Source organism: Planococcus citri, chromosome 1 (assembly GCF_950023065.1).
Source record: "Planococcus citri chromosome 1, ihPlaCitr1.1, whole genome shotgun sequence".
NCBI lineage: Eukaryota > Metazoa > Arthropoda > Insecta > Hemiptera > Pseudococcidae > Planococcus > Planococcus citri.
In genome coordinates this window covers 23,942,596-23,958,750 of record NC_088677.1, presented here as the reverse complement: position 1 = coordinate 23,958,750, position 16,155 = coordinate 23,942,596, and the positions used below count along the sequence as shown (strand labels likewise).

Sequence of the window (16,155 nt, the reverse complement as noted above, 5' to 3'; positions counted from 1 at the left end):
TTATTGGAAATTTTTAACAAAAAGCAATTTTTTTGCAATCATTGGCAAAAAGCGAAACAGCCATTTCAACAAAAGCATTTTTAATCATTCCTGGGAAAAAGTGAAAAGTTTTGACAAATTTTGTAAAAAAAAAAAAAAAAAAGGACACTGACTTTTTGGATTTTTTTGCAAAAAAAACGACAATTTTTAGTAATGTTTGGCATGAAACGAGACTTTTTCGACATTTTTGAGTAAAAGAAAGGCAGGGTATTGTAATCGTAACGCTTAGAAGGTGTTGGAACTTGGAAGAGCATGAAAACGTGTATTTTGTACTTTCGAAAATTATCCACTTGTTGGTATTATATGTACCAACTTTTTCTTTTTTTCTCCCACAAAATTAGACCACCAAAATTTTGAAAAAATGAATTGTTGAAAATTTTGAAAAATAAGTACCTGTACCCAACTTTAGTGAATATTAACCTTTTGACGCCTTCTGAAGTGATTTGAAATTGCTGGAGAGAAGCACACTTTTGCTGGAGGCTCCAGAGTCCAGATCGACTGGAAAATGGTGCCAATCGATTCGAAGGAGTGACTTCAAAGTTCAAAGAGTAATAGAGAAGTTTTGAGCAATTTGTAAGAAAAATTGACGATTTTGGAATTTTTTCAAAATTTCAGATTTTTTGACTTGTTAAAAAAATACACTTTTCAACTCGTCACCTCGGATTTGCGATTCACCCGCTCTAAACGATTTGGTACGTCGAACTCGTAATAAAATTGAATTTCCAGCTTCCGAACTTGATTACAATGCCTTCTGGAGCGATTCGAAATTGCTGGAAATAATCAGCTTTTTCTGGAGGCTCCAGATCGACCTGAAAATCAAGTCAATCGATTCAAGGGGTCGAGTTTGGTATAAAAACCAAATTTCAGATTTTCATCTCTATTTTTACTTTTTTTTAAATAAAAAATTAACATACCTAGGTAGCAAATGCTGTCTAAGATTTTCAAAAATTCGTCAAAAATCGAAAAATCAACTTCGGCGACTGAAAATTTGGTTCTGGGTTCTGGACGATATGCTGTTTCAATGAGCCAAGTTTCAGTTCGATCGAAATTGACGAAGGGTTGTAAAGGTTTCCTAGCAAGTAGCAAGTAAAATTGCCCCAATTAATTTGGTCCAATTTTTGAAATTTCTCGAAGTAATTTTTTAATCTTCAAAATCATTATTAATTTGAAAATTGATTTGAATCTTGAACAACATTGAAACTTGAAGAATAGGCCAAGTGAGGCGAAGACAAGCACCCTTCTCAATTTGTTGTCCTAGGCCTAGCCCCTAGCCCAGGCAGCTGTCACAAGTCACAACTTGTTGCAGACTGTAGTTTTTGAAATTTGAACCGAGAAAACTTGGTAATTTTTGTCACGGTAATTTACCTCGGTAATTCTCCACTCATTTCTTTTTCCAAACCCAATCCTACATTAATACCTATTCATAAGCTTCCCATACATCGCGTCTTTGGACACTTCCAAGGTCAGCTCTGGCAACAACTGTGATAAGAATTATTGACATGTAAACTTTGGTCAGATGTTTAGATGAACTTTCTTAAAACACATAAACTTTATTGTTTTATGTGTTATTTTATTCAAAGATCGTATAAAAAGTTCAATAGTGTTAGCCAAAGAAGACCCAGAAACAACACTCCATCCGATAACAATCAATCGAACTTGGGAACGCAAGAATATCACTCGTATGATAAATCGTATCGCTTTCAAAATTGAAAATTACCACCTGTTGATCTTCTACAAGTAAATTTTGCCAGTTTTTTCCATTTTGCCACGATCCTGGTGCTTCGTAATGCAACACGATCGACATTTCATATAAAAATAGGTAAATATACCGTAGTAAAGTGACGAATAAATGTCTTAGTTTAATTTGTGGTCGATTATTTGTGCTTGACATACTTACACGAAATTAGAAAATATCACTTCGTTTTCTACAAATTAATGACATTATTATCCAGTCTTAACGTTATTTATACTCGACATGCTTGCACAAATACCTACTGAATATTATATCATTTCATTTTTCTCATTTTTTAATATGCTGAATTGATTTCATTTCGTAGGAGGGACGCTTCAGAATTTAGAGTAGATATGGCTGTTTTCGCCAATTTGTGCTGATTACGTTTTCTTAGTAAGTATTGATTTTCACTCGAAACAATTTCATTTGTTCGGTGAAAATATTAACGTCTCATTCTCAAACTCTGGTTTTTGTTTAGAATCATATTCATCGAATTTTGGAAATACCGGATACGCGGAAGAATCGTAATCGTGAATCACCTCGCGTATGACGACACCGCCGACGTTCATACTATGACCACATTAACTTTTGATAGTGGATCTTAGAATAATTTTTATTCTTCAACCGAGTTATCTTATCACAAAGATAATGCTGTTCTTTCTGTACGTTCCACTTGCGACATAAAACAACCAATTCTTCGATTACCATTAGGTGTGTGGTTGAAATGAACCTGGATGCTAAGAAAAAGGTATGTATATTTTATTCTAATAAGTCTACAACTTGAATGTAGCAAAAAAGGGCCATAGATCCCATGAAAAATGACCCCCTTTAAATGATTGTAAATATTTTGATTTTTACACTCAAAATTGAAAAAAAAAATAGGTACTCAAATTTCCAAAAACTGCTTAAATTTTAAAGAAAATGCCCAAAATGCATGCAAAAGTGCTAAAAACACGTTGAAATGTTCTAATAACTCTCAAAAAAAAGCATTAAAATCACTAAAAATTGCCAAACAGGTATAAAATTTTAGTATTTGCCAAAAAAAAGCACATAAAGTAGTCGAAAACCTTTGAAAATGTTTCAAAAACACTCAAAATGCAATAAAAATCACTGAAAATTGTTTAAAAGATATGAACCTTTAGTAAAGTTTTACCAAAATACATGAAAAAGTATTGAAAACACGTTTAAGTAAATTATTTTAAAATACTCGAAAAAAAAAAACAGTGACTGATGAAATTTCAAAGTTTAATGATGTGTTGGTTGTTTTCAGAATCAGAATCAGTCGACATGGCGATTGTGGGGTGAAGAAAAAACGGACAACGCCCTGTATACAATTTATTTAAAGAAAGTGCGATACCACCAGCCGCTGAAAAGTGTCTCTCTGGTAATACAATTGGCAAAGTTATCTTTCATAAATGTTTGATTAATTTAAGTATTACCAGACCCTGCTTAACGTACGAGTATTTTTGGTATGTATTTCAGGATTCAGACGACAATATTTCTCATTTAGAATGGGAAACAGTGCGTGTGAAATTTGTAAAAGCTGGCACGTTGGAGAAGTTGGTGGAATGTTTAACCGGTGATGATTACGAATTGGAATCTACTTACATTAATGTTTTTTTCGCTACTTACAGAACTTTCACTTCGCCTCACAAATTACTCGCCTTAATGTTAGAAAGGTAAGCGATCCCATACCTACCTATTCTAGGCATACACACAATTCACATGAGTTTTCAAATAAAACACAGAGGAGGGATTCTTTCTAGTTTCTATTTCATTTCTATTTTTTTTTTTTTTCAGATACGAAAAACTAATAAATAATGAATTCAATCTGCCCGATACCGTGGTACAGCAGTGTAAAAAGTAATCACCACTTCAATTCTCTTCAGTTTTTTAAAAGCATTTTTATTATTATTTTATTTCGCAAACGTGAAAATACTTACTTATTGAGTATTATGTAGATACTAATGAAATTGCACGCTTTTCGGTTCAACTTTCAGAAGCATTGTGGTCTCCATACACGTATGGCTCGATTCTTACCCGGATGATTTTCGGGATCCCCCTTTACATGCAGTTTTACAAAAGCTAATATCTTTTGCTCAACATTACATACCAGAATCGGATCTGTTGTTGAAAGCAAAACATAAACTACAACGATTACTAAACGAGGATGTTCAAACTAGTAAGTTCATTCAATTGTCACCACTATCAAAACTTTGGAAAAATGGAAAACCAAATTTAAAAAATGTAGAATAGGTAAATGGAAATGCTACATGGGTAATCACTCTGTTTCAGCAGATAGTAACACTTTATTATCACCTCCAGAAAGTGGCATATCTTTCAGCACAAACGGATGTCATAGTATAAGTTGCAGTTTTCCAAATGTTTCCTGTAAACATGTCGCCGAACAATTGACTCGCATTGATATGGTAAGTACATAAATGTAGAAGTAGATAAGTTGCACTAGTTCCAGATCTGCTGTATGTGATAAGGGTGTTAATCAACATCAACAATATATAGCCAGTATACTCATAGAGCGGGAAAATAACGTAAAAAAGCAGCGGCAAAAAGGAAAAAATTGGCACATCAATTTTTTCTTCGGGAATGTGTTCGGATGGACCCTCTGAACCACCAAAAAAAAACCGACTCTCCTATCCCTGGAGGAAAATTTTTTAGGGGGCTGAAACCGGTTCCGATTCACGTTTTTTGCGTTTTACTCCGTAAATATTAGGTTTTTGAGAAAAACTACCATGACGAAAAATGTTCCCCTTTCAATTCTCGACAATTTGATGCTACGCTCGATACCCATTGCTCAAGGGGGGTGTCCAAAAAAAGGGGTGGAAAGAGTAGGTGTTTCAAAAAAGGTCAGTCCAATAAATTAATCAAAATTACCACTTAAAATCATTCGTTTTGGCTCAAATTTTTTTTACAAAGTCTACTCACCCAACTACTAATCAAACTATCATTGGTTCGTCTTCAACCCTCCTCGGGGGCTCGTGAGGGTTGCTTGATTTTTCAAGTAACACACTACTGAATCATATATTTGAAAAACAAATCTGGACGTGCGATATATCGAATAGTATGTTTTCGAGGTCGTTGAATACGAATATGAACTCATTTTTTGCATACAACCCCTCAAAGCCCCTCTGTGCTCCAAAATGGGGGTCAAAATTTTGAAAAATCGTGAAAAGTCGAGTGATATATCGAATGGTACGTTTTCGAGGTCGCCGAGTGCGAATATGAACTTACTTTTAGGGTCCTACCCCCCAATGTCCCTCTGTGCCCCAAAATGAGGGTGAAAATTTTGAAAAATCGTGAAAAGTCGAGTGATATATCGAATTGCATGTTTTAAAAGTCGCTGAGCACGAATATGGCCTTATTTTTTGGGCCCAACCCCGCACAGCTCTCAACTGCTCCCCAAAAAGGCCAAAATTTTGAAAAAATGTGAAAAGTCGAGTGACATATTGAATGGTATGTTTTCGAAATCGCTGAGTACGAATATGAACTTATTTTTTGCCTACAGCCCCTCAAAGCCCCTCTGTGCCTCAAAATTAAGGTCAAAATTTTGATAACTCGTGAAAAGTCGACTGATATATCGAATGGTATGTTTTTTTTTTAAAAACACGAACTACGAACTACTAATTTTCGATGTTTTCTTCCATAAAAAAAAATGATTTCATTTTGTTTTCGATTGGTAGCCAATACAGTAGACTCCCGATTATCCGACCTAATCGGGGGTGTAAGGTGGGTCGGATATCAAAAAAGTCGGATAATCCAAAATTGATGTTTTAAGCGTAAAAATGAAGTGCATAAGCTTGTGACGACAAGCTTTCATTTAGAAAATCAAGTTTTGGCTCAAAACAGGAACAAAGAATCGAAAAAATAACTAATAAACAAAAATAACGTACTTTTGTACATAAAAGACAATGAAATACTGACTCAAATTATAATTTTTTGAGATAAGTTGGATCGATTTCAAGGAAAATAACACTGTTAGAATACAAAATGCTGAATCCTGCATCATTATTTACACTCCAAAATCAAAAATTAGATGTTTTTTGGATTATCCGACCTTGGTGGGTCGGATAATGCGAAAAGTGAGTCGGATAATTGGGAGTCTACTGTAAAAAATGAAATCGAAAACTTTACAGGAAAACAATCGAAATGAAAACACTGAGATAGACAAGAAGATTGACATCTTACCTACTAAAGACATTGAGGATAATTTTGTGGCGTTAGTAAGACGTTCGAATAGTAAAATGAGTGAAATAATAAAAATGAGTCTGTAGTCGTATTCAGCGATCTTGAAAACATACTATTCGACGTATTACACGTTTTTTGGTGACTTTTCGAAATTTTATCCTATTTAGGGGGCGTAAGGGGATTTTGAGGGATCGTAAGTAGAGCAGGAAAAAAGTGCATATTCCAGTTCAGTGTCTCGAAAACATACAAATCGATATATCACTCGACTATTCACGACTTTTCAAAATTTTGACCTTAATTTTGAGGCACAGAGGGGCTTTGAGGGGCTGTAGGCAAAAAATAAGTTCATATTCGTACTCAGCGATTTCGAAAACATACCATTCAATATGTCACTCGACTTTTCACATTTTTTTAAAATTTTGGCCTTTTTGGGGGGCAGTTGAGAGCTGTGCGGGGTTGGGCCCAAAAAATAAGGCCATATTTGTGCTCAGCGACTTTTAAAACATGCAATTCGATATATCACTCGACTTTTCACGATTTTTCAAAATTTTCACCCTCATTTTGGGGCACAGAGGGACATTGGGGGGTAGGACCCTAAAAATAAGTTCATATTCGCACTCGGCGACCTCGAAAACGTACCATTCGATATATCACTCGACTTTTCACGATTTTTCAAAATTTTGACCCCCATTTTGGGGCACAGAGGGGCTTTGAGGGGTTGTATGCAAAAAATGAGTTCATATTCGTATTCAACGACCTCGAAAACATACTATTCGATATATCGCACGTCCAGATTTGTTTTTCAAATATATGATTCAGTAGTGTGTTACTTGAAAAATCAAGCAACCCTCACGAACCCCCGAGGAGGGTTGAAGACGAACCAATGATAGTTTGATTAGTAGTTGGGTGAGTAGACTTTGTAAAAAAAATTTGAGCCAAAACGAATGATTTTAAGTGGTAATTTTGATTAATTTATTGGACTGACCTTTTTTGAAACACCTACTCTTTCCACCCCTTTTTTTGGACACCCCCCTTGAGCAATGGGTATCGAGCGTAGCATCAAATTGTCGAGAATTGAAAGGGGAACATTTTTCGTCATGGTAGTTTTTCTCAAAAACCTAATATTTACGGAGTAAAACGCAAAAAACGTGAATCGGAACCGGTTTCAGCCCCCTAAAAAATTTTCCTCCAGGGATAGGAGAGTCGGCTTTTTTTTGGTGGTTCAGAGGGTCCATCCGAACACATTCCCGAAGAAAAAATTGATGTGCCAATTTTTTCCTTTTTAAAACCGCTATTTGCCCGCTCTATCAGTTGAACAACTTCCATTTATATTATGGATTTTTTCCCATTTCCTATCACCAGTTAATCCATCTAAAGTCTCTTCCTAGGAGCTTTTTCAACAGCTACCATACACATAACATAATTATGTATTGGCTTTCAGGAACTTTTCAAAAAAGTGATTCCCCACCAATGTTTGGGAGCTGTGTGGTCCCGAAGAGACAAATCACGCTCCACAGAAGCTGCCTCTGTTCTGGCTACAGTCAGTCAATTCAATGCAGTCTCTTTTCGCGTTATGAGTACTGTACTAATGGATCCAAATTTGAAGAATATAGATCGAGCAAAAATCATTGCAACATGGATTGATATAGCACAAGTGAGTGTCTGGATTAATTCAGTGACCATTATGTTAGGTATCCATATTCTTTTTATGACCCACATAAATACAGAATTCAATATTTTTCCCCCAATTTTTCCATTCATGTTTTTTTTGTGTGTTTCTTGTAGGAATTAAGGGTGTTGAAAAATTTTTCATCTCTGAAAGCGATTGTATCTGGTTTACAGTCTAGTCCAGTTTATAGATTACATAAAACATGGCAATTGGTACCCAAAGAAAAGGTAATGTAGTTGATATTACTTATTTATTTATTTTATTGAACAGTGTAAACCGCATGATACCTATGACATATTGTAACCCCTGGAAGAATTTTATACACATCTGGCCTTCACTTTGATCGCAGGTTGAAATGTTCAGCGAACTAGAGAGAATTTTCAGTGAAGACAACAATCAGTGGGCCCAAAGAGAGTTGTTAATCAAAGAAGGCACTGCCAAGTTTGCGGATACAGTTGGCCAGAATGATAAACATCTGCAGAAAATTATTCAACGCCAACTTAATAACAGTGGGGTTAGTTGACCATCTCGCTTTTTTTCTGCCTAATATCATTAACCGTCGTGAAAGTAATGAAAAGGTCATGAATTTTGGTAGGTGGTCATGAAAGTCACATAAAAAACCCATAAAATGAGAAAAAAATCAAAATTTTGTTCAAAAAATTGGAAAAATGAAAAAACTGAAATATACCTTCCTAGGACCTACAATCCTACATACTTGCTCACAAATTTAAAAAAATTCCTTGCTGCTTCAGGTTATTCAATTTTTTGAGAAGAGGAGGAGGAGGAGGAGGAGGAAGAGGAGGGGGGGGGGTTATTTTCATGTGGGAAAAATGTGAGAACTGAGAAGTCATGAAAAACTTGTGATTTTTTGGTCTGGCAGTTTTTTTAGACACCCTGCATGGCTTAAAACTTAAAACTGTTAAAAAACCAAGAAAAACCAAATAAAAATCTGTTTGGTGCAAAACTCAAAAACCAAAAATAAAAAATATTTTATCAAAACCAATTAACCAAAAACCAAATATGAAAAATTTCAAATTCAAGTCATCAAAATATGTGTAATGTTTTGACTTTTATGCATTAATTGATCAGTAGAAAATTAGAAATGAATACAATAATTAATAATACTAATACTACCTAGAATTGGGCGGCAAGAATTTGAAAGGCAGAAAAAAAACCCTGAAATAAACCAAAAACCAATTATCAAAAGGTGAAAACTGAACTGAAACCAAAAACCAAAAATCAATTTATTTCAGTTTTCAACCCCTGACACCCTGTTGTAGTCCCTTGGTGGTTTGGTAGATACCGCCACAAATCTTTCAGATGTGAAAGCAATTTCGTGAAGCTTGATTGTGTTAGACGTGCAATTCATTTCCAGAACTTGTTTTATAGGGGCATGTGGGTCATTGCATGCCCCCAAAGTTCCTCTAAAAGACATTTCAAAAATTTGAAAAATTTCCATAAGAGCTGAAAAAATTGAAGAATTTGGGAAAAAATAAGATTTCACAGAAGAAGATGCTTTCAAGCATTTTTTTTTGTTTACAAATTCTGCAATCCCTGCCACATTGGGCATCCATCGGCATTTTTCGCTAATTCACCAACTCCAGCTGAGAGCACCAAATGATGATTCCACCACTGCTCGGCTGTTTTGCTTTTTCACATGATCCTTCTTACTGGAAGGTTGGACGGCTTGAATCTCTTCAGCCTACACATATAGTTCGAGTTGTCCAAAAGCTGGATGGCACTGGGGTTGCAGTGACTGTGTAGCCTGTTCTCTTGCCATTCATCATGCCCGCAGATCTCATCTGAGATATAACTGATTTTGGGGCCCTTGTGGAGTTCAGCGTTTAGTTCATTACCTGTGGGCTCCAGTCATCGTTTGTAGGATTATGTTCTGGCACCTTTGTATTATCAGAATATTCGATTTTGAGGAACAGCCCCAAAGAGCAATACCATGAAGCTAGATTGGCCTGACTTATGCCAGGTATAAAAGGTGTTTATTCCCAAGACTCATCCTTGATTTCAGCCCCATGAGCCAATATAGCTCCCTCATTTTCTCTTCTATCTGACGATGAGATTTTTTCACCCAAATGTGTTGGCTCCTATTTAGTCTTGAATCTAAATGCATACTAAGGTACTTTGTAGAGTTTGAGTAGGGCACAATTGCATTGTTGATACTGATTGGCAAGTAGGGGTGGGTGCGTAGAGAGAAGTCAACATGCACTGATTTCCCGCAATTTGCAGCAATTTTCCATATTCTCATCCACTCGGCAATTCTATCAACCGCTGCCTGCAATAAAGTAATAGCCATTTCATAATCTTCATTTACTGAGAGAATGGCCTTGTCATCTGCAAGTAGCGCAGCTACTATTCCATCTGGCACTAGAATATCTGCCCTGAAGAGAAGATAAAGGACAGGAGATAAACTCCTCCCTGTGGTACCTCACAGTCTCTCCAGGAGGACAGCAATTTTGTTAAAAAAAATTGGACTTTCATTTGGCAAACATCAAAACAAAGAGGACTATTTAGGCAGGCAAAGCAAATTTGGCAAAAATTAAAACGATTTGAATTTTTATTGAAAAACTACTTCTTCAGAATTTTAATGAAAAACATAAACAATTTTATGTCAAATTGCCAAAAATTAATACTTTTTGATAATTTTAATAAAAAACAGGAATTTTTAGGTAATTTTAGGAAAAATAGGATTTTTTGAGCAATCTTGACAAGAACAGGACTGTTTGACAATTTTGACAAAAATTTGTCCCTTTGTTAATTTTACCAAAAATGGCACTTTTTGACTATTTTGACAAAAAATGGATACTATTAGAAAATTGTGCCAAAAATTGACGCTTTATGATATCTCCTTCCCTCCTCCTAAATAGACACTTTTTGAGTGTGGCAAATTTAGCAAAAAAATGAAAAAATTTGGCAAGAAATAGGACTTTAGTTTGGCAATTTTGGAACAAAAGAGGACTTTCTAAACGCGAAAATAAATTTTTTTGGATGTTTGGGGTGGGAAGGGGGATGCAAAAAATTATGGACTTACAACTTACCAGAATTAGAGAGCCCCCAAAAAATAACTGACAAGAAAGACCTGCTTATCTCGCAGAGAAATTTGTAGTGCCAACGCCTTCTTTTATAAATGAAAAATATTGTTTTAACATAATTTTCCATGTACTCGTATTGTTTAGAAATGCTGTGCTAGCTACCTAAATTGTCTTTGGTGAACTTCTTTTCATCATTCAAATGGAAAATTGCGCAAACCACTTTTTTTCATCGTTCAATTCAATAATAAAATTATAATAATAATGTATATTTCCTTAATATATCAACTAATCACTTTACTTACTTATGTAGAGCATCAGCCATGGAACAGTGCCTTACTTAGGAACATTCTTAACCGATTTAACAATGATCGATACAGCGATTCCAGATTACATACACAATCGTTTAATTAACTTTGATAAAAGAAGAAAAGAATTCGAAATTTTAGCACAGGTGAGCTTCCATCATACGTAATTGATTGGCAGATTGGCTACACATGCCAAACTCTTGATCAGTCGTTTTTCTATCACCATGTTTACACATCCGTTACCTATTTCAGATCAAATTACTTCAAGGAGCTGCAAATGCCTACAATTTAGTCAAAGATGCCGCTTTTGATCGATGGTTTGACTCGATATTAATACTTGACGAGCACGAAGCATACAGACTGTCTTGTTCAATAGAAAGTGAAAATCTTAGAGGTCATCATTTGAGCAGCGGTACATTTTCTGCTGGTATGGATCATGGAGTTACCAGTGGGACTGGGGCCGAGACTGGGGCTATCATCAAACAAACCAAGTAAGTGGATTTGAGTCATGTATGGGTGTAGGTTGGATTCCCATTTACTTCTGACACCTGGGACATACGAGTGAGTTGAGTGCTTGATTACTTATGCTTACTTACCTCTCGTGTCTCAGATATGAACACAAAAAGAGCGATTCGTTGGCCAGCAGTTCTGGTGATTCGAGCAGTCACTTTTATTTTGACCTGTCAACCGATAGCCTGCAATCGTCACCACGTACTTCTTTTGAAAGAAAAGTAAGTAGAGGTAGTTTTACTTAATATCATCTTCACAACACGGTACAATATGTACCTACTTGTGACACAGAGAGCGAAATCGTTACCCTTACATCACATTCTCTTTTCATGTTTTGCAGAAATCGTTTTCGCAAATATCAACGTCATCCAGTACATCGTCAACAGTATCAACTAGTGATAATAGTCACACTATCAGCACTGGTCTCACTGCTGATAGAATAATCAAAACACCTTCCACTAATTCATCAGCCACTCATAATTCAATGTCTTGTTTGCCTTTGACGGAATTCTACATAATCCGGGTCACCACAGAAACTGATTCTTCTGAGGCTGAAGGTAATCAACATGTGGTATTTTTTCTTTTTTTTTGTCAATTCGCGCCTTCCTAAGTTCAACATTGAGAACTCTCAATCTCAATCACAAAAGTTGAATTTGCTCCTTCCCACAAAAATGGTATTTTGCAACTGATTAGCTCAGCTATTCTACACAACTGACATTTTCTGCCCTACAGGAATCGTTTTATATAAAAGCATCATGTTGAGTAATAACGAAAGGACACCCCAAGTTATCAGAAACGCCATGATCAAGTTGGGCATCCATGGGAATCCTGACAATTACACCCTTTCACAAATTTTCCCCGACAAAGGTTAGTGTTTCTTGGTTCTCAGTTTTAGTTTCTATTTCAAAGAAGCAACATGTCAACTTCTCGATTATGATGAAAGTAATTCACATAATATCGTTTCATTTGTTCCTCACAGAATTGGAGCTGCCACCAAATGCCAATGTATTCTATGCTGTGAACACGGCGTATGATTTAAATTTCATCTTACGAAAAAAAGAGAAACTTGTAACAAAACAAACGTGTAATAATAACTTTCCCAACAAATGTAAAACTAATAGTAAGAATTCGATACCATTAAAAGAGAGCTAGTACTTCCTATTTTCATTTTTTTTTGTTTTTTTTTTCAGTATGTCAAAAGAATGGGTATCAAAAAACGTTAATTTTTGATCTGCATCTGAAAACTATACTTTCTGATAAGGGGGAGGAGGTTGCAACAAATTAGAATTTATCTATTAGTTTAATCACGTTTTTGAAGTCTTCATCCAGATCAGTTTTTCTCTCAAAATTTAGTAAAACACAAATTAAGTAAAGTAGGTATGCTCTGCGAGAAGTTGATTTTTATGGTTACAACAGTTTCAAATATGTATCAAGGCTAGTTTTCTGGAAATTTCAATATACTTTGAAAATTTGAGCAAATTTTCTTGAGTAAAACAAGGACAAAAGCTTTTTAAAATTTACAAATCCTCATGAAGTAAAATGAGGTAGACTACCTATATAAGCACAAATATTTTATTCTCTCCACGAGATGGTTACTGCATTTCACGACCTTGCTTTAGTTCTTATGGGTCAAAAAAGGTCAAACTTGTAAAATGGGGTTCGATTTGATCCTTGAAGAACAGAGGAGAGTCCAAGCTGAAAATTATGGAAAGATGATTTTTCTGAAGGACCATACACCTAATCATGAACCTAATTGATAAAAATAGGAAAAAATGAGACAATCGCCGAAAACGATCAACGATCAGCTCTCCACATCGATTTTCAGATTGCAATTTCAAATTTCTCATGCTCCAAATTAACGTTTGATTCAAACAAGTAGGTATGAATTGAATCAAAAATTCTTTAAATTGGGCAAGTTTTTATGATTTTCAAAAGATCAATTTATCAAATGCCTTCTTCTATGATTCAAATACAAATCTAGAAAATAAGTTTCAAGCCTCGCATTCAATATTTAAAAATTGAAATACAAAAATGTAATGCCATATAATTTTGATTCTGACTTACTCTATTGTTTGTTTGAATCTCAAAAGTATGATATTTGATTGGAATAAAATTCAAAGTCCATTTACCTGAAAAAAATCAAAACAAATATCACATTAGTTGGACATATCGCTAACATTGCAATAATAACACAACAGAAATAGCTCAAAAACCGTAATGGTTTTCCTCGGACACAAAAATATTGTGGTTTGAAATATGAAAAACATGCTGTCAACTAGATTACCAGATCTAGCTAAGTAGGTAGGTAGTAGGTACCCAGAAATAAATAATTTTTTTTTTACCGATTTCTCAACTGTTGACCTGAAGTTCGCCCATGGCACCAATTTGGAAAACAGTTGACGCAGCACGTTCGTCTTCCAAAAAATGAATTTCCTATTCAATTTCGTTCTTTCTTCTCAAATTCAGTCTTTTATGGGAAAAACAAAAAAATCTTCCAATTTAATTTACGATCCAGAGTTAGTATGCGGCAAGCAAATCATCTCTTCGGAATGTAGAGAAAAGGTCAGTTGAAAAGGCAGACAAAAGAACCGTAGGTAATAGGTATTCTAAGAATCAGACCTTTAAACACATACTATAGATACATATGTACCTGCCTCATATGAGTGGGTGGGATGGGAAGTCAATTTGGAAGTGATGTGTTTATAGAGTCTTTTATTGTCGATTCACAGTTTCCAATACAAGTAATGCGCTATTGTATTGGTTAGGAGAAGTGTCACTTTGAAGGATTTAAAATCCATGTACCTAGTCTTTTGTGAAAGGTTGTCGAATGACTCCCTTTATTTCAATGAAAATAAATGTCGGTTTTTTACAAAGTGTATACCGTTTTAGCCTTTAGGTAAGAAATGGTGTAAAAAAAAGAGAAAGACCGGACAGAGAGAAAACAGAATAAATACGAAAAATTACATGTATTTGCGAGTTTCAAAAAAGGAGCGAGGGACAGAGGTGTAAAATGAGAGATAGAAATGTAAGTCTAGTGTAAGTACCTATACCTATCAAAGATTGTTGTTAACAAGGTTGTCAAAAGTCATATAAATTTTTTACCTTCACGAGATAGGTTTTCGAAATTTGAAAAATTTGAAAAAAAAATTAAAAAAAAAACAGGCATGAAAAATTTGAAAAATAACACGCATGAAAAATTTAAGTTCTGAGAAAAATGTGCAATCGGTCAAAAAATCATTTTTAGCAGAAAGAAATATTTTGTGTTATCATTAGATTTAATCTATCATTAGAAATTGAGAATTTGAGACTGATTCGTTCGTGAACGATTTGCTCAGAAACGACGAATCATTCTGAAACCAAATCAGATGATATATTTAAAATCAAAACATTAGATTTTTTCCAAGTTTTTAAAAGTCAACAAATCAACAGGTTTCCCTACAACAATAAAAGCTGGCCTATTCGTATTAACAAAAATTTTAGTGAATTCGTTGGCGACAATATTCGCTCAGAAATTATGAGTTATTTGAGAACGACTGAATCACTTTAGAAATCAAATCGGGCGGATAACACACGATAAGAAAAAAATTACATTTTTCAATTCACCAAAAAAAATTGTGAATGATAAGTAGGTAGACAAACGAAGGAGAAAATCATTCGTGAAGGAATGAATCGTTGAAAAATCAAATCAGCTCAAGATGACACGACGAAACTGGATCATTTTTAATCCTTTCGTCAAAAACTGCACGTAATTCGAGAATATTTCGCAAAGCTGAATTTTTCAATCGAAAAAGAACCCCAAAATGCATTACCGAAAAAATCCCAGCAGCCGAAATTCATTTTTTCACTTTTTTACGAATTTTAAAATATTCAAATTTGACTCACTTCTCATGGAAAAAATCAAACTCTGATCAAATTGACGTAAAAAAGCTGAAATTCGGTTTGCACCCTGTTTTCTACCACTTGAGTCGAGTTTTGAACCATTCTGGAGCCACCGGCTAATTTTTAGATTCTACAATTTTTGAAAAAACGCTTTCATTTTGGTGATAATTTATTTCAGCACCTATAACTCGGATTAGTCGGATTGATCATCTTTGCAACATTTTCGATAGACTTAGGCACTATTTCCAAAATCTTTTTGGGTCAGTTCGAGACAAAAAAAATTTTCAGTTGAGAAAAAAGAATTAAAAATTTATCATTTGTGTACCCGAGAAGGAAAAAACTGATATCTATAGTTTCTCTTTGTACCCTGTTGTTACCAACTCCCCGAATCGAACAGTGATGGTTTCGAATCGTTCTGGAGCCTCCAGAAAATTTTTGGATTTTTCAGTTTTGCGAATTTGAATCGTCACCAAAGCAGGTAGTCTGAAAATATGGTCTTGAATTGATCGAAAGGGTCACAAATTTGAAAAATACGAGTTCATAGGAGCTGAATTTATATTTTGGCTCACCTTGGGTTTTCTGTTCTTTCAACAACTGGAAGATCCTGAAATCCATCAGGGCTCCAGAATGGTTCGAAACCATCACCAATCGACTGGGGAGGTCGAAAATTCAGTATAGACTAAATTTCAGATTGATTTTTTTCCCCATGTGAAATACTTATAAGTTATAATGCTCCTTTGAATTTTCAAAATTAACCAAAAAATCAAAAAATAA

At 34.9% G+C, this 16,155-nt stretch overlaps 1 protein-coding gene across 3 annotated transcripts; it reads left to right on the top strand.

Annotated features, from left to right (window-relative positions):
• Positions 1-1,537: 1,537 nt before the first annotated feature.
• On the top strand, positions 1,538-12,663 carry Rgl (Ral guanine nucleotide dissociation stimulator-like). Of its 3 annotated transcripts, none has more exons than XM_065370651.1 (17): positions 1,538-1,776; positions 2,097-2,164; positions 2,250-2,519; positions 3,042-3,155; positions 3,254-3,450; positions 3,572-3,634; positions 3,772-3,953; positions 4,067-4,200; positions 7,416-7,628; positions 7,760-7,870; positions 7,993-8,157; positions 10,998-11,138; positions 11,245-11,483; positions 11,603-11,723; positions 11,843-12,059; positions 12,235-12,369; positions 12,482-12,663. In XM_065370651.1, exons 3-17 carry the CDS (start codon positions 2,496-2,498, stop codon positions 12,652-12,654), a joined length of 2,229 nt encoding a protein of 742 aa, XP_065226723.1. In that variant the 5' UTR covers positions 1,538-1,776; positions 2,097-2,164; positions 2,250-2,495; the 3' UTR covers positions 12,655-12,663. The 3 variants fall into 3 exon arrangements, with proteins under 3 accessions (XP_065226723.1, XP_065226724.1, XP_065226722.1); XM_065370652.1 differs by having other exon boundaries at positions 1,538-1,858; positions 4,070-4,200; XM_065370650.1 differs by having other exon boundaries at positions 1,538-1,858.
• The last annotated feature ends 3,492 nt before the right edge of the window (positions 12,664-16,155 follow it).

Excerpts from the sequence above, each read along its gene's own strand:
- Rgl (XM_065370651.1), top strand. The coding sequence starts at position 2,496 with ATGAACCTGGATGCTAAGAAAAAG. Across the intron at positions 11,139-11,244 it reads AATTCGAAATTTTAGCACAG|ATCAAATTACTTCAAGGAGC; the intron begins GTGAGCTTCCAT and ends TACCTATTTCAG. Across the intron at positions 12,370-12,481 it reads ACAAATTTTCCCCGACAAAG|AATTGGAGCTGCCACCAAAT; the intron begins GTTAGTGTTTCT and ends TGTTCCTCACAG.